The 22458-nt window shown below is 38.6% G+C and overlaps 1 protein-coding gene across 6 annotated transcripts in view; it reads right to left on the bottom strand.

Moving 5' to 3' along the window:
* Nucleotides 1-22458, bottom strand: part of Lar (tyrosine-protein phosphatase Lar) — a 129662-nt gene that overhangs the window by 53520 nt on the left and 53684 nt on the right. For 5 of the 6 annotated variants that reach the window (XR_011417730.1, XM_070212123.1, XM_070212125.1 and 2 more), the window contains exons 4-5: nt 13349-13480; nt 13122-13283 (exon numbers count right to left, since the gene is read on the bottom strand). Coding sequence is in view for 4 of the 6 variants with exons in the window: in XM_070212123.1 (XP_070068224.1) it covers nt 13122-13283; nt 13349-13480 (294 nt within the window). In the remaining 2 variants the exon portion in view is untranslated. Of the gene's footprint in view, nt 1-13121; nt 13284-13348; nt 13481-14359; nt 14381-22458 lie in introns of those variants that run through there. The other variant, XM_070212128.1, reaches the window with a different exon arrangement.

The raw sequence follows: 22458 nt of genomic DNA, 5'->3' as shown, positions 1-22458 counted from the left end.
AGAACAGCATTTTATCGATAGATGGAAAATGCGTGTCAAGGACAAATAAAAGTATCCAATAAAATTGTAAATTGCATTAAAGCATTGGTTTATTTTAGTAAATTAAGACCATTCGATTCACTCAAATTTCATATTGAATAATTGCAAGAATGGTCAAGAAAATGGCCAACATTTAATTAAAAACGCCCGACAAAAAGGATAAACAGGCAAGAGACGAGGGGCTCTTTTATTAATTAGTTCATAATTAAAGCAAAAAGGACTATACATAGCTGCAGAAGGCAGAGGCACTCGTGCGTGTGGGCGTGTCCGAATGACAGAGGCAGAAGCCAGCTGCAAATGGAGATGAGATGAGCTCGAGTTGTTAGAGCCTCAGTTGCCGTCATCATCATCGTTATTATCATTATCGTCAAACAACAAGTGCATTCTTAATTGCTTTCGCTGGCAAGCTGTACAAGTTTTTTACTTACTACTAGTTGTCCGGCCGTCCATCCGCTGAGTTTGGACTTATTATTTGCTCGTAAAGCAAATGCTTAAAACTCAGCAAAGAAGTTTATAATTATGCTGATTGCGGCGACAGCAGAGTGGCGATGACGTTGGATGTTTATTCAAAGCGATATCTTTTTAGTTTGCGCCATGGGATTTTGGGCCGGAAATATATATCGGTGAGCCGCATTTCCACTTCTGCCATAGATATGCAAATGTAATTAGTTGCATGCCAGGACATGGACACGGATGCAGCCACGGACAGCCGGGATACGGACAGCCAGGATACGGACAGCAGCCAACTGTGAAACACGGCCACACTGCGCTCTCGACGCTTGGCGCCTTGTAAAATGTTAGCGTACCGAAACAATTTATAGCGAAAATAGAATTAAAACCACAAAAGCAAAACATGCCAACAAAGAGGCGAACACAACGCCAACAAAAAAAATGTGAATTTGCAAAAGAGAAAGGAAACAGTGAAAAGGGAACTAAACGATATAAAAAATACAAGCAGCTAGCCAAAAGGCAGAAGACCTACTGCGAAAAAAACGTAGAAATGGGTGGTAGGGTGAGTGGCGTGGGGCGGCAAGAAAGAGCAGTCGGCTAAACCAAGATTTATATGCGGAAAAAACCGTCTGTGGAGTCCTCACTGGAGTCCTGGAATACCCTCTTAGGCGTGGCAATAAAATAAATGAATAACGAAATATATTGAAAAGCTCGGGGGATATTCAATTCATTTGTTCGCTAGTTGTAAGCTTTTGATTTACTGAAGGGTTATACTTTAATTAACATTATATCATTATCTAACGTTTTATTATCTTGTATTGTACTAAAAAAAATTGGGATGAGAAATTGATTTTTATTTTTATGATTTCCAATCCTAATCAAGCAGTTTCAAGGGCTATAGATTTGCCAATCTATGATTTATTTTTGGACTTAAATAATTATACAATGTCAAGTTTTTATAAAAGTATAATATTATAATAATAAGAAAATAAATAAATAAGAATTAAGATAATAAATATAATTCATTGTTTTTTTTATTTAATCCTAAATGTTTTTTTGTCGTTCCTTACGACCTTAAATCAGGATAATATATTTTAAATATTTGATCACTCAGCTTGGCATGCCCCATTTTTAAGAGTACCCATACCTGTGGTTACAGGGTATGAGCACAAGAGGCAACAAAATCAAGATGGAAAAGGCTGAAGGAGCGCCAGGTGCGGCGTTTCGAGGGGCATTGGCTAACAAAAAATGTGCATAGATTTGGCCACAATGCCTGGAACGCGGCAGGAACTCTCCCGAGCGAGAACAACCAAGAAGAAGAAGGACGGTGCATATAAATTTGTAATTCTTGATGCAACCGCAACGTTTATTAATTTAAAATTCAATTTCAAAGTGGTCAAGACTTCGTTTTGCAATAAAACGTGGTCACTCGGGAGACCATACCAAGTCCCTTCCATCGCCCAGCACGTCTTTCAGTGGTTGGGAATGGAATCAATAGTACTTGGTATTAATGTTCCGGCAATTAGTACGATCAAGTGTCTAATTGTTTTTTGCCCCCTCCCGAGTCCATCACAAAACCAATGGCAATGGAATTATTAATGCGTTGGACATTTAATGTGTGAGATGTGCAGCTGTCACGTATATAAACTTAAATTTGTCGGGATATATTACAGTTGAAAGTGGTAGTAATATTAAATGCTCTACAAAAAATATAAACTAAAAAATAAGTTAATAATTAACTATTGGAAATAGTTTTTTGTCTCCACTTTAAAGATAAATAGTTAATATTAATCAAGGTGTTTCTTAAAGCAAAAACTATTATCTTTCAGGATTCAACACCCAGACAATTCTTTAAAAGATAACACTGTAAAAGTTCCAAAGAGGATACCAAGAAACAGAGAACAAGGAAAAGTAAGAAAGAAAACGCTATGCAGAACATTAAACACAACTGACAGCTCGAACATACGTCACGTTGCGCTGTCGTAAAGTTTCTGGCGCTGTTTCAGCCACAATTTGTGGAGGGCGATCCCAGACAGCAACAATGCAACAGCGACATTGCACACACATGGCCAACACATCGATGACTCCGGGCCATTTTTAATGGAAACTCATTTTTGAGGTTAATTGTAAGCTAAAGATGGCTGGAGGGGGTTTCGTTTTTTTTTTTTTTTTTTTGACCGGGTTCCGGGTGTTTCAGAAACCCGCCCCGCCTCTTTCCAAAGGCAAATGCAAACCATATGTGGCGGAGCGGGTTCAACTGGCTCAAGGCTAGTAACGTTCATTGTGTGCGGAAAATTATAAAAAAGCACGATGGGTGGTCGACCTGGTGAGGCCAAAGCTCCACACTTGGTGGCACCACCACTACCAGATGCGGTTAATGTTCTGCACTGCATTTTATAATGAGCGGAAGGGTTTTAAACGCCCTTCCTCAAATAAAATACCCTCTTAGTTTGTTATTAGGAAAAGTATACAAAAACGAACTAGGTATTTACAAATTTGTATTCAACTTTACCTTTCATTCTATTTATTTTAGTTTTTAAAACCTCAATATGTGATTTAAAAATAAAATTCCGGTTTATTTAATTTTAAACTGATAAAAAAAAAATATTAATAAATTTTTAAAAAAGAAAATAGGTAATTTATAGTCGACCACTGTTTGTATTACTTTAACATAAACTGCTGACCAAAAATCTAGCTTTGCTCAAATCGTTTTGGAAAGCACACAGCAATGAAAACTTAAAGGCATGAATTTACATTAATATTACTCCGAATTGGCAGCTGAAAATGGCCAAGCCTTCCACCATTAATTCCGCAATTAAGGCCATCGAAGCTACATAGATTGTAAATACTTGCACTTGCCAAACATAAAACTTAAAGTCTGCACATTTTTTGATTGCATTTTCATGTGTAAGCCTCATTTCCATTTCCATGAAGGCGCAAGGCAAAGAAAAGCCTCTTTGGGCCACAATTCACATACACACTTTTGCTGACTTGACTTTGGCCAACACCAAAAGCTTGAACATCATCATTTGCCAGCTGAGCAGCCAAATTCCACTACGAATTTCCGTTTGCTGATGTTTACCCTTAACCGAAATGCTTTAATTAGCCACCGACTCGCACACACAAATTCAAGTTTAGTACGCCGGGAGGAGGAGATGGGAAAAGCCAAGTGCTTAACATTTTTCCGCTGCCTTGGCATAAATGGCTTAATCGTCGCCTTCAAGCGAGAGCGACACTAGAAGGAATTCCATTTGCAATTACTTTAATTACGCTGAGGCAGATTTATCGGTTTGGGGCGCCCGAAAGTATGCAGTGTTATGATACTACAAAATTGTTGGCACATATTTCAAGTTGTGTACGGTATACGGTGACAATGACACACACAGATGTTGTTCTTCGTACGAAAGCACGCTCTGCATACTCGGAAAATGTTATTTATAAAAATGACAGGCACTTCTATTTCGCCTGGCTCCCCTATACAGTATATATATATATTTATATATATTTTTTTTTGTTTCGCTGGCGGGCGAAAAACAGAAAACGATGTGAAAAATGGTAATGTGTGCGCGGCGGCGTCACGTTCCAGAGTTCCAGGGTCTCTGAGTCGTCTTGTCGCACATACCACACTAGATTAAATTATAATCGAGCCACGAATGGGCCCCGAACTTGGCCAGATTTGTGCAATTGACTGTGTAAGTGTTGGCATTGCGAGAATGCCACCACCTCGCCAACTGCCCTGCCTTTGTTTTTAATGAAATGTCACTCACTCGCCGGAACCATTTTTCATCGCAAGACAGCAGCAGCAAGGGCAACGCCAGTAACTGATTAACTTTTAACAGCCGCTTTTGCATTAAAAAAAAAAATACAAGAAAAAATAGCAAATAAGCGTTAGAATATTTTGATAGGCCATCGTAAATCATACAAGTCAAAGCAGAAGCCATTTTTTCGCCCCGGAGGCTCAACCTTAACCCTTTTTTTCGACTTGGCTGCAACTTTGACATTTTGCGTTAGTTTATGTGATATTTCATATGTGATAAGCCAGTGACATTTAGATAGGTCTCGCCCTCTGGAAAAGCGCTCAACTATTTTCCCCACCGACCCTTTTTTTTTTTGTTGGTCAGTTGGTCAGTGTCAAAGGGCATTTGACGCCTTTTTGCATGGCTCATTGAGCATTTGGTGTGGGAGTAGCGTCGGTGGTGGCAAAAAAGGTCGAGGAAACGGTTGAGCTAAGCTAAAATTAGTTGGGCGACAAGAGTAAGTGATAAACTATGAGATGAAATGTCCGAAAAAAGTGCCAAATAAGACATTTTCTGGTATTAAGTTAAACACAATGTTTATGGACGAAAGCCGGAGAGCTTTCTTAAGGGTAGCGCAATAGAAGATAAAGCGGTATAAAGCTGATAAGCCAAATGGGGGAGGAAAAAAGGAACAGAAATATCACTTTCATTTTCCCCTAAAAAATAGGGAAATTTCCTGGAAAATCCAATTATTAATTAAGACTCTTCTGTCGAAGTGTTGACAATAATATATGCAGAATAGGCAAAAGCCTCAAGCTTCTAGCGGATAATATTTCAACGTAAGGCATTTCCCTGACTCCTGACTTATTGCCGGATCTTTAACATCCTGACAAGCTAAAATAATTTTTCACTCCCGATTCCCCAAATTTTTATGAGAAACTCAAAGCAGAGGAAATGGAAAAACCAACCCACACTCCACAGTAAACTCTGCACTCGTTTACAATTGTTTTACGCGATTTATGCCACATGTCAAATGCCTGACAAAGGATGACCTGTTTTCCATTCCCCTCGCCGCCCTTCTTAACCCAACTCCACATGACAGATAAGTGAAAACTTTTTCTGCGTATTCCAAAAAAACAAACAGCAACCCAAATAAAAACCAAACGGCAGGGGTGGAAAAATTTCACATGTTTCGAATTTTTTTCAAGTATTTTTTTCGTTTTTTGTTTTTTTTTTTAATGTGTGACAAGCTCAAAGCAAATGCAAAACTTTGTTACACATGTAATGAAAAAAATAAATAAATAAACACAAATTTTTATGGGGGGGAGAAAGGAGGGCTTTCAGTGATACCCTGTGACAAGTCGAAGGTCCTTGTCTGTCTGTGCTGCCGATAACACACGTACATATAAACATATGGAGACATAGGACGAGGCCAGGACGACAGACGATTGCCTCGATTTACAATGCGCTAAGTGTCGCCAAAGCCACGCGCCAAAAGTTGAGATATCAAAAAGGCAACTCAGGGCGAGGCAAACAAACAAATAAACAAAACACACACAGGACACACAGAGAGGGGGGAAGGAGAAACAAAGCAAACGTAAAGGAAACAAAGACATATCGTAAGTGGCATCGTATGTCAAGACGTGTCAGGATCACGTCAAGGTGTGTGGCAAACAGGACCTCCCAACCACCGCCCACATTCAAGCCATCTAATTTGCCTGGCAGGCAAACAGAAAACAGCAAAGCAGAGAACTTTACATCATGAAAAATGCTTGATTAAGTTGTAGGCATTTCGCTGTTGAAGTGCCAAGTATTTTTCACTCGCAAAGCAATGGAATTTTCCATTTCCCGGACATTTTGCGAGTGTCGGGGTAAATGCATTTATTATTTAGCAGGCCAAAAATATAACCGCAGACCCGCTCGACATCGTCGTCTCCATCATTGTTAGTTCCTCTCTGTGGTTCCCCAGCTGCTGCACAATGCACAATGCCAAACAAAGAGCCGAAAAGCAGCCAAAACTAAAGCCAAACAAAGACAGCTCTCTCTGTCCACAGAAGTGCGCTTTAAAAAATATATAGTATATATGCGGCATATTCCCTGTTCTTTTCGGCGGGAATAGAATAATAAACAAACAGTGCCTGCTTATAGGAGCCGAAATTATGTATGAATGGCTGGGTGAACACGGTGAACTCTGCTCCCCGAATGTGTTTGTGGTGGCACATTCAAGTTTTACAAAGAAACTCCCAGTTGATAACAGCTCACAGCGGGAGGGAATTAATTAAGTTATAGAAAGCATTCTTATATTAGTTCTAAGCAGAAAATATTTAATTTAATTTAATTGAATAAATATTTGGGGAGCAATGGAAATCTCCCACTAAATTTTCATTGCCTTTTATATGTATAGATACGACCTTGCCTATTATCTCATTTTCGATATTTTCGATATTAATACAATCTGTTTCACAAAGCCATTATTATGATCAGCTCCCACCTAACAAAAATGGGAATACTTTTAAAAATATATTACATCTAATAGTCAACTTCCGCCGCCTTTCTCCTTGCGTGCATACAAAAACTAACAATTTCACTTTTCATATCTATTTTCGTTTTTCATTCTCCGTAAAGCCAATAAAAGTTCAATTTTTTGAAGTCGCTTCCAATTTTATTTAACGTCATTACATGTGAAACTTTAATACCGAAAAAAATTGAGATGGCGGAAGGAAAAAGAGGCGGCGGCGACTGACTTGCACTTACTTGGAAGCCGAAGAGAAGAGCCAAAGTGGGATGATTGAAGGCGGAACAGGGGATATATATATATTTATACTTATATATTGATGTCATGTGGGTATCTAGGTCTGCTACCTATTTCAACTGATGAATTTCAAATGCATTTTCCGGCATAATAAAATGTGTATATTGGGGTTATGGGGGAAAAAAATCAAACGCAGGCTGTAGGAAACGTAAATCCGATTTAGATGATATAACTTCTATTCCTCTCGTCACTTCGATTGCATATATAATTCAAACTAACTTGGCTAATCTCCAACTGCTGATTTTATTGCGTTCTAAGCCTTTTCGATTCGTTTGATTAAAATCTTCGTTACCTGGGGCTTCTTCCTCCAGCTATTGTGACTGTTTTCCATCAAACTCGCAATATACGGTTTGGAGGAAAATTTTCTGCTGCATTCTATTTCAAAGGCAGCCAACAAGCCAGTTACCAAGTTACCCAATTTAAGACGACGACGACTTTTGGTATTTACGTGTGCGGTTCGGTTCGCTCGCACGCAACTCAGCCATTGCCGAATATATGTATGTGCTAGTTTTTTGAAATATTTTCGCAATTTAGACCGGCACTTTATGGCTTTTCGGCAGCACAAATCATATTAAGTGAAATGCGAGTGAGCGAGATGAACATTTAATTGGTTTAAATTTGAAAGGCAGCGCAGAGAGTTGAACTATTATGGCAATGTTTATTTGAAATCGTTAGTGGCTGCCATGTTAAATTATGGCCATAATAAATGATAATTTATGAAGATGAAGTGACAGGCGTCTACATTTAACGAGTTTTTTAACGACATTGTAAGCCATTTGATGTTTAAATATTTATAAATCATTGCTGCGATGCTATTTAGAAACGAGTCAAATATATATTAAATTTAATAAAAATAGTCAAAGACTTTATTGTATTTATAAATATATATTTCACAATTTTTTTTGCAATAAAATGCATTAAAATGTTACATAGAATCACTTTTACAATTTAATTTGCTTAAACGAAGTTATTGAAGTTTGAATTTTATATTGGCAGGAGCTGGGGAAGTTTAACGACTACAACTTTTCAATAATGGAAACTGACTAACGGGGGACTATTGTGAGCACTTTTTTTCGCTTTAAGTTCAGCACTTTTGTCATACATTAAATATAAACAGCTATAAGCCCAATAACTTTGCAGCACACACACTTCATTGTACGGCAGTCCAGTAGCCAGTTACCAGTAACCAGGATCCAGCATCCAGGATCCTTATTCCTGGCACAGCTTGGTGCCACAGCTGCATTGCTGCAGGGCTAGAGTAGCCTGCTCGGCTCTTCTCCGCAGCAAATTTCGCCCATTTAAACTTTTCGCTACTGTGGAATTTTCATTATTAATATGACTTTTTAGGCAAACCGCAAACGGTGCCGAGGGGTCCAAGGGATGAAGGACGAAGGACTCCTGGTGGCCGAGAATGTGGCCAATGCCGTTGGCCAGTTAAATGCGCCCAGTGTATTGTCAATGTTTGTCTATGTGAACGGCGCACAGCGGGCCAAAGCCAAGGATGAAGTTTTCCCCAATGCCCAGGACATGCCATTTGACTTTGCAACAAGTGCAGGCTGCTGGTTTTCCCCCTGTTCAGTCCAGCGTTTTAATCAAGACCAACTAATGGTCCACCAGTTCGGAGTCCCGAATCCCCCCTTCAAAAAAAAAAGAGGGAAGTAAAAAACCGAAACCGTAACCAGCAAAGCCGCTTATTACTATAAAGTGAGATTAATGAATGCTCTCGCCCCCCAACTGCGAAATTCTAGAAGGAGAACGATGCCATCGCAGTCTCCTTTTTCGGCTGGCAATTAATGAAATTTATTTGCGCCTCCACGGACGGACGGCATATTGTTTTTACCCAGGCCAGAAAATAGAAGGAAGATTGTTAGCCGTTTGAGGTGCTAAAATGTTTCTTTGGCAGGCAAATTTAAAAGCAAATTGTTTTGGGTTCTAGCAACCGCTCTGCGGCAAAGTAGATTGCCTTTGCTGATGATTTTATTGCAATTTGCAGTAAGGCAGCCGCTTTCATTAGCTGTTTGCCGTCTAGACAACGCCAGCGGAAGCTACGAATATTCTGAAACTGCCAAGGGTTTCTTTTGCCAGCAAATAATTAGATGCTACGCAGATTAATAAAGTACAAGAAGCTTTAAATTGAAAAAGACATTTAGTTAATTGCAATAGATAAAGAAATGGCATCATTCAAACACTGGCAATTAATTTGCGCATGTAAAAAGTTACCATATATATTTTTCACTATTTGTCCGCACAACTTTTTCCACCTTCGTTTCGCGATTCACGAGCTTATATATGCTTTCCCTTTTTTTTTGTTTTATTTTTTTGCGTGATAAATCTCAATGTAAAAATTTTCACACAGACGCGGAAAAAGAAGCGTAGAAAAATAAACGCCACCCCGAATGCCAATAAAGGCGCCCACATATGCAGAGGAGCACGTTTGAGTTTCACGTGAAAGCATTTTTAATCAAAATTCTCAACAGGCTAAAGCAGCGCGAGATCAAAAACACTTGCCACAGCGATGTGTGTGCATGTACATATATGACGCCGGGCTCTGCAACTCCTGCAACTCTTGCAACTCCCCTTCTTGCCACAAAAGCCGACGAGCACCCTCTACACGGGCCAGGTTTTTGGATAGATTGCACCTGCAACACCTGCAAGTAACGTGACTCTGTCTCCTCACCTGTCGTCCAATATCTTGGCAAAGGGGGCGGATTTTGTAAATCCCCTTTTTGCCTTTGCAGCTTTATGCACTCCCCCGAAAAATGTTGCTAAAAAAAGGAAACTAAAACAAAAACCGTGTGAAAGAGAAGCGGATTCCCGCTCCACTACTACACAGAAAAAAATTCGATATGAAAAGGTGTAATTTCTTCCTTATTTCATACCCATAAAAAGCCGATATTAAGAATGCCAAATTTATGATTTAAACATATCAACTTGATATTTATCATTTCATAAAGGTTATAAAATACTGTTTTAAACAAAGTATTTTTTAAACAAATATTGCAAAATAAGGTAATAATAATATTAGTCATATCGAAATGATATGATCTTTAAAAAATTCTGGATTAACCTGCACATATCAATCTGATCTTTTTTCATTTTTTTTCGGTGTACAATATACCATGGTATATATATTTTTTGACATGTTTGCTTTTTATGCAAATATCGAAATAAAGATTAGTTTTGTGCTGGATGCTGGCTGCTGCTCTTCCTGCTCCTCCTGCAGGATAAATCTCCCCACCGGAGGCGTGACTCCGCAGCATCCTTCTTCTCTACTCCTCTCTCTTTTTTGCGTATATTTATGCCCGAAACGCTTAACCAACTGACTGCGTTAGTCGTTGCGATTTAGTGCTAATGTGGCTCGGTCTTTTTGGCCAACTCTCACCGCCCCTTTATTTGCTGGCTGCTGAAATTTACTGTTTACAATTTGTTGGCTGATTGCTTCTGTTCTCCGCACGCTTTAACTAAATTTATAGCAAGCGATAAGTTTTTTTGTTCCTTACTCTTTTTTTTCGGTATTAGTGTATTTATTATAATGCTGTCTTCCATTTGCTGGCTGCATTATTGTTTTGCTATTAAGCCAGGATTTTCGTTTTAGCCATGTTGTGTGCTGTGCTGCTCATGGCTGTGTGACTTTGTTATCTGGCGAATGGCGGTCATGTTGGTCTTTCAGATTCTTTCAGCTGAATCTCTGGATGAATGTTGTGCTCTTGACAACTAGCTTGCTGCAACATTTTAATTAAGTGCCAAAGCAAAAGAGAGGGAAACTGCACAGCAAAAGGGGTAATAAATTTCGGTTTTAAGTTCTACAACTATTTCATTTTTCATGTAATTTCCCTCGGTTTCTTTCCCATTTTTGGTGGGTAAATCTGTTTATTATTCACCATATTTTCCACCATAATCGCACACCCCCTTCCACCCACTTTTTGCTTCACTGATGACTTCCAGGTGTTTGGCAGACATTTTGTAAACGGAAAATAATTACGTACCCGAAGGCTGGGGTGGAAAATTTATGTACGCGCGGCGTATGAGTAATGTGCACTACTTTTATCCCCGAGTCCAGGAGTTACAGCTCCAACTTATAATTTACTACTGTCTGCCAGCTATTTTAGCTTGTTTATTATTGTTGTTCTTTTTGTTGTTTTGGGCTTTAGCTAGTTGTTTGTTGGTTGTTTATGAGGCCGCCAAAGGGAACCGCAAAATGTGTGAAAATTGCACACATAACGGCCAGGTGAACGAGGAGAAACATATTTTTGTTGATACACTCTGGTTCGGTTTTGGACCTACCACTACCACCTGTACCACCTTTCCACCTTGCCACAATGTCTCTATCCCGGTCGCTCACTCACTTGGTCTTTTTATGCGGCCAGTAGTGGCAACGTTTGCATTTTTAGTTGTTAATTATGCGAGTTGATTATGCTCTCTGTGCACTCTGGCGCCACGTAATTGGTGTGCATTTGATTTGTGGCAGGTTGTAACGCTCGCTGATAGACTCAAAAGCGAATGGAGGACCCCTCCAATGGATATGGGGGAAGTAATTAGTGTAGTTTAGCGGGGACTAACAACCATGCGAGTGAAGGTAAAAGTTCTGCACAAGTCTGAAAAAGGCAGGCCAAGGTAAAGTAATTTACTCGCCTCGTTAGCTTTTAACACTCGGAACCTCGAGATAAAAAAAGCGTGGAAATTAATCAATATTACTTTTTGGGTTAACTATTTCTAATTATTTACGAATTTCTGCAAATTTTGTTGACTTCTATGTCAAGCCGTTTTGGCTGCAGAAGCTACTTCCCCTTTTTTTAGGCTCCTTTTATATTGCATTAGATGAATATTTATCAATAATTTTCCCAAACAATATAATCAATTTAAAAATATTGAAAGCTTTTAATTTAGCCATAAGCCAAGAAGGCTCTTAATTAATTTATCAGGACTTTGAGTTCGCCTCCAATAAACCCAGCCATCCAGAGACCATCGATCAATATGTATTTTGTATTGGCGTTGATTTACCAAATAATTTGCTGCTTTAATCTCATTAAAAGTTATAACTTCTCCCTTTTCCCACGCTCAAGTCCCATTAGGGAGAACAATTTTTGTTATTGAACTTTTTGCTGTTTATAATTTGGTAACGAAAAAGAGTAAGGGAAAACGAGAGGACGGCAGAATGTATAAATACTTGGCCTGCTCTCAGTTTAAGCAAATTAGTTCAATTGCCTGGCTATCCAGGCCCATCCGCCCCGCACAGACTTGATTAGGCTTAGAGAGCAAAAACTTTATCCTTTGCACAGTTGTAAATAAGCAAAAGTAAATTTTGGCAAGTAATTTAAGCCACACAAACAAGCTGGCAAATAACTTTCTACCGCCACCCTTGGGGGCCTGGTGGTTTGAGCTTCGCTACGCAAAAGTTTACCATTTACGCCAACTTCTTTGCCCAGTTTTAATTCAAAATCAATGTATGAACGTAGTTTACATTGCGACGCATACTAAACGAAACTTTTTGTGTCGCTCTATCACGACTCTTTTCTTCGTATACCGGAAAATAAAAGGATTCAGTTAGATGGGTATTACAAACTTTGTTTTGAAGCACACAAAAAAAATCTAAGTCCGTGCTCACAAAACATTTGTCGAAATTTAAATACCACTCCAACTAAATTAAAGTCAATATTTGTTTTGGATCAGTTAAAATCTACTCAATTTTTAAATGTAGAAAAAATGTAGAAAATAGGGAAAAATTATAATTATAATTAATAATTATTAATTGTTTTGAAATTTTCTAACCTCAATCTTAGCTGAGGACAACCTACAAAAAAAATTTAAGTCCTACAAAAACCGAGGTTTAATCCCAGTAAGTAATTTTTTTTTTAAATCTTCAAAGCGTTGCTTTATAACAATGTATCCAACCATGAACTAAAGGTACAGGTCACAAAATAAACTTTTTAATAAATCCTATTTAAAGATCGATCGCTCTCCCAATGAAAAATTTAAGAATTTCCCTCAGTGCATCCCCCAACGTGTGGGGTTCAATTAGGAAACTGCACTCGAAGGCCATAAATAACTGCACACGATGATGTCGATGACGGCATGGCACTTACCTTCATAGATGGTTAAAGTTGCATCTGCGGAAACGGCATCGCCCACCCCGTTCTCGGCCACACATTCGTAGGGGGCGTCGTCGCGTCCCGCCCGTACGGGCTCAATCCGGAGTATGGAAATCCCGCCGGGCTGCTCCAGCACCGTGTAACGAGACTGGGTTCCTGTACGACGACGTAAAATCAGAGGGCTTAGGCTTGAATGGGTTTATAGAGGGGTGGAAACTTACCCGAAACTTTTTTGCCATTCTTGCGCCACACTATCGATGGAGGCGGATCACCGCGGGCCGCACAATAGAAGCTAGCAACGCCGCCCACTCGAACTCCCTGATTCTGCGGCTTCCTGATGATCTCCGGTGGATCTGTGGAGGGTGGCAAAAGAACATGGCAAATGTCGGTTACTAACTGGGCTTAAAAGCGCGGCCTAACAGATATGATGACTGGGGCTTAGATATTTAAAGTTTCAAGCTCTGGTTTTTGATGCCACACATGTGCTGGGTTTCCTTGCTAATCGGGTTGAGTAAGCCCTAAAAAAAAAAGGATTTTTTTCTGGTATTCCATTTATTTTGTACAAAATTATGCTCGTATGACTAATTTTAGTTTCTTTCTTTTTTTGTGATTTATTTTTCAGCTAAGAGCATTAAGTAGGCATCAGTCGATTTTAAAGCCATTGTGCTGAATAACTCGAATGCATTTCCATTATTTCGTTTATTTCGCTTTTCCTGGCTCCTGCGAGCGAGTGTTTTCATATATTCTTTTTACATATTTGTCACAATATGCTGTCAATACAACGTCGCATGTTGTTTGCCCACACACTATGACAGACTCACACGCTTAACGTACGTGCCGCGCAGATGTGTGTGTGTGTGAGTGTGGTGCAAAAAGGATACCAAGGATACCAAGGATTCTGCGGGAATAGGGAAGCCAGGCGGCGGCAGGGAAAACAGATGTGTGGCATTAAAAATCTGGCAAAAATCACGAAACGTTAAACAACCAGCAAAAATATTGTCATGTGCATGTTGCATGCTGCAATAGCATCATGTCCTGCCTTCTGTATATACAGACATACGCTCCTTTCGACCCAGAACGTAAAGTAGTTTACCCAACATATCAATTCGATTTATGAATTTTCATTTTCATTTCTTTTTTTTTTTGCATCAGTTTTTGATTGAAATTAAATATAAAACGCGACATTTAAATTGTTGGGCAACACAGCAACCTAAGGCCGCAGCCAGACTTACGTGTGAGATATTGTATGTACGGAATATCCGAATAATTTGCATCTGTAATGGGCATCAAGACCGGTTAGTAATGACGTTACGAAACGCGCACGAGAACGACGACAAATTTGGTTTCCGATTAACGCGAATTATATGTGATTAAAGCTCTGGTTATATTGCATTTTATTGGATTTATAACGTTGTTATTTTATAATGGGTGACTTAACAAAAAATTGGATTTTAAATACTTATTACTTTACCTTAACTACATATAACTTAAGTTGATCAAAATAGTTATTTATTAAATACCTAAAAAGAAGACCTTCGATTTCAATACATATTTTCTTAGTATATATATATACTATAATTTTTGAAATATTAAGTTGTTTAATTTATTTTAACATATCTACCTTTATTAAGTCTTCTTAATTTAAATGTAACAAAAGAATAATATATTAAATACTTAAATGTTTAAAGTTCCTTTACAGTTTAAATTAATATTTTCTACATTTATAAAACCTTCTCCTTTATTTGTTGACCAACCAATCGCTCACTTGCAACTAAGTAATATTGAGCCACAAAATAAATAATATTTGCCAGCTGCCTTTGCCTTCTCCCCTAAAAAAGGGCAGTGAAAAAAATCCCTGGGGACATTGTACTCTGTGCCAACTAAGAGTATTCTAAATAATTTAAAGTTTTCCACAAGGCAAGCATCCTCTGGCCACCGCTTTTTGTGGGCAGACTATTTTGGTTTGCGATGGCTGCACATAATAGAGGCAAATTTGCTGTTGCTGCGGCATAGTCAGTCTATCAGTCTGTGTATCATTTACCAAAGTTTCTGGGCTCAACTTTGGTCGGACAAGTTTTCTGTGCAATAAGTTAAGGAGGCAGCAAAAAAAATATAGTTGCAATTTATAATGAAAAATTTGTCGAACATTTAAATCAATTTAATATTTAATGATTTACTTTTTCCTTCTTTGCTGGAAATTAAGCCAAGTTAGCTGGCACAAAATTGGCAAAAGGAAATATAATTTTGCCACCTACAACACAATTGTTGCTTTTGCTCATTATAAAACACGGAAAAATGGGGGGAAAGAAATAATACGTCTTTACACCCACCGCAAGATGATTTTCCAGCGTGGGTTTGCTAGATTTGCTAGATTTGCGGAGCACTTGAAAGCATTTTACGCTTACGTTAACAGTTTTTATAGCCACGGCTCTGAGCTGGCGGCGAATCAGCAATAAGCATATTGGTTTTTGTGGCTGTAATGAGCTCTTCTCCAACGAACGCCTCTTGCCAACTTCAGAGGCGAACGCAAATTCTCAGTAAATATACATATATTTTTTCTCGCATTTGTAAAGTTTTATGTTTGCTTAAACAATTTGATGGCATGGCAATGGCTGAAGGCAAATGCAGAAGAAAAAAAAAAGACAGACGGAAAAACAGACAGCATTCAAGACACTTCCACTTCCGTGCCGACTCATAAAAAGCGTATCATTAAGGCCATAAAACAGGGATTTTTGTTTATTTGCCGGATTGCCGGCACTGCTCGCTGCTGTTGGTTTTAGGCGAAAATACAGAGATAAAATTTAAATAAATTTAATTATGTTTGTGCTATTTGTGGCTGATACTTCGTTTCTTCTTGTTACAAAGATTAAAGGCATAGCAAATGAAATTTGTAGATTACATAGATACACAGGCCGCGGGCCATAAAATTGGGTGGGTGGTTGAATGGATGGAAAATCAAGGAAACTGAACTGCAGCCAAGTTTTGCTCGCGTGCAACTTTTTGCTGATTTTTCATTTCGCACGTTCGGTTGGAAAGAAAAAAAAAGGAAAAAGAAAAAAGACTGAAGTGAAGCTCTGGCAACGCAGTCCACATTGAGCAAACAATTTCGTTGTTGATATGTGCAAATTGATTTGAGCGTTTGAAATGTGCAGTTATAGATACATACACTCACACTAAGCCTTCGTCACACACACATACAAGCCCGGGCACAAATACCAATACGCGCATTCAAGCAATTTATATGGAAATTAATACTAACATTTTTACTATGGCCCCTGAAAAAAAAAGTTAAAAAGAAAAAAACAGCTCATGAAATAGAAAATTCGAATTGATTTTATGAAAAAATATTCTATAAGCTTTTTGCCCAATCAGGGGCGTAGTTAAATAGAAATGAAAAACAGGGCCAGACGTAGTGAGAATAGGTTAAAGTGCAAATTGAGAGATGGTATTGATAATGGGTCAAGTGGAACATAAAAGGATGATTGGCGAGGTAAAAAGTTAAGTGGATTATTTCAAATTAAAGATAAATATTAAACAAGGTCTCTAGTTTAAAATAGTTTCACACAAGAGGGTTATTTGAAGTCCTTTAAATTAAAATCCTAAATAGTTTTATCAATATTATTTTATTATAAGTGTTCGGTGTTGGATATTTATATACGATTTCCACTTAAGCATTTGAAGTTGAAGCAGAAATTACTAAGCAGAAGCAGTATTTAATATTACTAAGTCTCAATAACTTGAACTCTTTATTTGTAACATTTAAAGGTTTTAAATTTGCAAATTCGACTTTGCCACAGGGGCAACTAAATTACGCCAAACATATGATATGTCCGCCCCCTTTCATCTCCACCGTTGTATTCCTTTTTCTTTTTTTTTTCTGTGGTGCTCCGTTTTAAATTATACCCATAACTTTTGGCCCCATTTTCCAATATGCCAAAATGCTCATAAAAATTGACCCCGTGTGGCATTCACGGGAAAAAAGGGAATATCTCTACTTTGGCTTTGGATATGTGTATATACATATATATCAACACATATATAAGTAAAATCAGCATATGCTGGATGGAATCGTAAAGTATGCAGCTGGGTTTTATGGCCCAGGCCTAGTTAGGGAAAAACTTGAAAGTTAGGCCTCCTGCCCGCGTTCGCATCTACATTCTGGCAATTTATGCCCGAAGCCAGAATTTCAGAATTTACCCCACACACACACATCAAGTGTACGACTTTTTAATAAGTGCAAAGTGCGAGTGGGTAACATTTTATGGGCCAAACGGAAAGAAAGGGGTTTACGGTTGTATAGCCCAGTGAAGTAATGGAAACGCTTCCCATAGCAAATAGTCATAAGATGCTCCTTGCCGAAGGAAGGATGAGCTGCTAAGCCGCTTGCCCTGCTCTATAAGTCCTTATGTATTTCTATATGTACATCTGTACATATATGTAGGTATGTGGCCATGTTGGCGACAAATCATTTGGCAGACAGGGGAAAAACAGGAAAAAGATGCCTTTCGAAAACGAGAAGATGAGCCGAACGGGCTCTGTCGTTCCCACTGACTGACAGCTGCAATTCACCTGTCAGCATCAGAAGCGTTTTCGTTTCGTTTCGTTCCGTTTCGTTCTACTGAATTGCATTGAAATACGATGCTAAATTTAACGATTCATTGCATTTCCCACTCTTTAGCCCCCAGGCACTTTTCCTCATCCTCATCCCTTCCATTGGGCAAATTGCAACTCTGTGTGTTTGGCACAAACCAACAAGAACCTCTCGACCCTCAACCCTCAATACTCAACTCTCGACCCTCGTGTTGTATTTTTAATGCGGCAACTTTGGCAAAGCATTGCTAAATCTGCTGAGTCTAAGGAACAGAGAGCAGAGCTTCCTGCCTCCTCCTTCTCCGTCGGGATGCTACAAATAAAATACTTATAAAAGCGCAGCATAGTTTTACACTGGAGGATTTTTATAGCCAAACCCCCCTCTGCACCGCCCATTTCGCCACTGAGCTGTTGCGTATGCAACTAAATTTTAATGTTACTTGAAAGAGTAATAAAAATAAACTTTACGCCAGTTGAGAAACACCGAAGCAAAGGCAGCCAGCGATTATGACCAACTCTTTCGGAAAGTATGCAGTGGAAAATTTTAATTAAATTGCTAAAGCGAACGTATTTCCTGGTCTCCGGGAATTTTCTGCCCGGTTTGCGACCGAAGTGTCAACCGAATCGCACGGAGCCATTCATCATGGAATCGATAGCAACAAAATAGAAAAGTTTTCGGGGATAAAGTTTTAGAGAGGCCTACGTCGAATGCGAAGGTCAGTCAGGCAAATAAATGATGCGGGCCAAAATGTCGACAATGATGCCATTAATCAAAATTAAAAGCGTGTTACTTTTGAGCAAACACTGAGAAAATTATTGAAAAGAATTTTAAACAAAAAAATAAAACAAAAAAATAATTTAAACATTTTTTAGACCCAACAAATTAGGTTTAATTTATAAGATCTCTGAACTCTTTACAGATGTGGGCGCCGAAAGTATTGTATCCTAGCTTAAAGATTAATTTTTATTCCGACTGTGTTCTGAATTGTAAGAAAGAACCTTGTCCAAGCTGACATTGATGTAAAGGTGATAAAAAGTATACAATTCAAAAGGCAAGGTTTTAAGTTGATTATTTTGTTTACCCAACTCTCGCAGAACAACCCTTTCAAGAAGGTTATCGAAACAGATACTTCAACCGGCTGTCAACTGTCAGGGAAAAACCCCGAAATACAGATATTCATGGAAATTATCACTTCCATTTGGCTATCAAGATATCAGCAAAAGTAAACTAGGCCATAAACTATCAACTGGCCATGATGATGCAGCATCAAATATTTATGGATTGTCAATTAGAGAAAATACCGTCCATTTAGTTTGCATGTCAGTTAGTTATCGACTGTGTTGATTGGGTTTTCAGCCCCTTTCCCACCGTCCTGACCCACTTAACTCTTCATTTAAATATCCATTAAAAGGCTTTGCAAAGTTTCGCCAGCAACTTTTGGCCCATAACTCGTAGCCACATCTCACAGTTCCTGTGCCAAAAATGACTTGGCAAACTCACACGTTTGTGTATGCATTAAACTGTATAAACTAACCAACTGCTGGTTGGCCAAACTCAAAATCCCAGCAACCAATGCCAACCAACGCCAGCAGCAAAGACAAAAAATAAAAATGAAAATAAGAACAATTTTCCATGACATTTTAATATAATTAGTTTTTGCTTCTAGCCTAATGTAAAGTTGTGGCCAAAAAATTGTCAACACGTGCGAAAGAGGGACGAGAGGGAAGAGAATCCCTCGCCCGAAGGCATGGACATGAAAAAGTTAACTTGACTGTCCTGCGGTTTTGCTTTGGCTGGATGGAAAAACTATTCGAGCCTCTGTTGTGCTCATAGGGAAGATTTCGAAAGACCACAGCATATTTTATGGCGGAATTTCTCAAGGCCCATCACCCCTGGGCTCACGCCTACTCTATTAAATGGGGATTTGTTGTTTTTTTGGGACCCTACAATCTATCTGTGTGTGTTTTTTAAAAAGGAAAACAGGACGCAAGACGCTCGGCCACATGGCAACACTCATTATTTCTAGGCGGGATTAGCTAGTAAGCTGGGGCAGCTTAAAATGCCGCAAACTTTATGAGACGCAACACACGTGGTTTGGTTTGGTCTAGTCCGATGTCCGATGTCCTTCTCCACCCGACGAATAGGCCCTAGCAATTTATGATTGCCGGCGACCAAGACGACAAACGACAGATAAACAACAAAGGCAGGAGGTACAAGAACAAAAACAGGACAACGATGATGACAAGAAAAAGGAATGTTCTGCAGACAACCTGGCAATTTCATAAACTGTCCCGGGCACTTGCCAAATTGCCAGGAGAAAAACCAAAATCACCAAAGCCTAAATAGATCCCCGAAATTGAAGGGGATTTTCGGAAGCTTAGCAACAAAGGCATATCAGCTACATTATTTCGATGCTTTAAAAATTTGTAAATATATTTTACACAACAATTTATACTTGGAAAAATAAATAATATCTTAAAGCAAAAATTTAATTATTTTAGACGCAACAAAAAATGTAAAACATGCAATTATATTATAGAAAAACCGATAAGCAGCTAAAAATTGGAAAAATAATAAAACATTTTAAAAAATATTCGAATTATATTAAAATAAAACTTTAAATTATTAATTTATTTAAAATACATCAAATCAAATTTGTAAATCATTTATAGATATTTTATTTTGATATTATTATTAAAGAGCATCCAAAAGCCAGTTGTAAATCTCTTTGCTTCACTTTCATTTCACGCACGTAGACGCCCCAGTAAGTATGCTTTGATATTTTATTGAGCTTGTCATAATATTTATGAAATGTATTCGATGCATACGGTATACAGTATACGGTAGACAGTATATATAGGTGTATCTACTGGCAGAGCAATCACAAAACCGAACTAAAGCCCAAGTGTCAACCGAATGTTTCGGTGTGCCGGTGAGTGAGTGCGGGTTTTTGGATTTTGGAGGTGAGAGCGACAGGGACAATGCAAAAAGTTTGCCGAGAGGAGTGCAGGACAAAGTTTTATTATTATTAGCATGGCTTTTGGCTTTCATTAGTTTCAACTTTTGACAGAAATTATATTGAGTATACACATGCATACATATTTACTATACATATATACGTATGTATATTGATGTTGATCATGATGGACGAAAAAGTTTCCTTCCAGCCACAAAGTTTCTTTTTCATTTTTGTGCTGTTTTGTTTAATTTGCGTTATTTATAAGCTGCCAAAAGAGCCGCCGGGCAGATGGACAGTCGGAAAAACTTGTCTAGCACTTGATACTCAATGTTGCCTGTTGGTTGTTGGCTGTTTCTTTGCTTCTTGTTGCCTTTGCTGCTGGTTCAACACACGCATTAAGGCGGCGACGCCCTTAAGTAGGCAACAGCCGCAAAATGGCTGGCAGCCAAATGTGGTTGTTGTTGTGCGCACTTAAGTCGGCTCCCAAGGAAAACAATGCAAAGTAAGCCCAAGGTGGCCAAGGTTTGCCATCTTGCCTCCGGCTTTCAGATTTCAGCTTTTCAGGTAGCTCCACTCTACACGTGGCCAAATCTGAAGTTTGAGATTTGCTGGCATTTAAAATGCCTGCGAAATCCGCATTGTCATACCTTGATAAATAGCTGAAATTACTTTGGCAAACACTCCTCTGGCCGTTGCCACTTGGCGAAAGTTCTTTGAAAAACACACGCTAAGCCGGTGTCAAGTTGAGGAACTAAAATGAATTCCATGTATTTCAAGGAGACGCTCTCACGTTCCGCAGGTTCATCTGAATACGAAACGGGAATTTGAAATTCTGGGGATGTATCTCATTAAGTTTCAAACGGAGTTCCATTTCTTCACACTATTTTTCGCTTTGCTCTAAATATTTTAAATGTATTTAACCATCCATAAGTAAAGATAAGAATCAAGCTCTTTTATCTAATTTATCTTATTATGTCGAAAAATATTATTTTGCTTAAAAAAATATTAAATAATCAATAAAAAATTAAAGGAATGCATTAACATTTTTTAAATACCTATTTTTGTAGATTTTTATAAAAACTCCTGTAAAAACCTTTAAGTTTAAGGTTTTCTACAAGATTTCAATGAATTTAGGCGATATTTTTCTTTCTTATTAAGATTAAAAATATTTGGTTATCTTCCATTTTAATCAAAGTTGAAATGCAAATTTCCATTTTCGAGAAGAAAAATCGTTTTCTCCAGGTAAAATACCTCGGGAACCCAACTAGTACATTTAACATTCAGCTCAATCTTCTGAAAGTCGTCCCTCCCACCACCAATTTTCCTTTCCCATTTATAAACCTAAAACCATGCTGTTTCCCAATCCAGCGCGAACTTCTGTATCTCCATCTCACCTTAACCTTTGAGCTGAGAATTAATATGTTGCCTCATCCACCGCCGCCGCCCCGTGAACTTGGCAAAACTACCAGACGAAGAGAATCCCGTCAGGTCCCGAGTTTCCTTTACAAAATCCAACAAAGCATAAATGTTTTGTCGCTAAGCCTACAGTCATATAGCCGTAAAGTATGCATTGCCTCTTTGGCCCTTTGTTTCATCCCGGGCCGAAACGGAAAACCTCCCCAGGATGGAGGACCCCAACTCCACCTCCAAAATTCTCCATTCACGGCTAGTCCTTGTTTTATTGTTTCTCAAATCGCTGCCTGTCGCTGACTTTTTTCTGCCTGCCCGTCGTCTAGAGTCTACAGTCTTTTGCCTTTGTTTATTATTATGCAGCAAATGTC

This window comes from Drosophila takahashii, chromosome 2L (assembly GCF_030179915.1).
Source record: "Drosophila takahashii strain IR98-3 E-12201 chromosome 2L, DtakHiC1v2, whole genome shotgun sequence".
In the NCBI taxonomy this organism is placed as follows: domain Eukaryota; kingdom Metazoa; phylum Arthropoda; class Insecta; order Diptera; family Drosophilidae; genus Drosophila; species Drosophila takahashii.
Note: the sequence above shows the minus strand (reverse complement) of the source record. Positions and strands in the feature narration are given on the sequence as shown.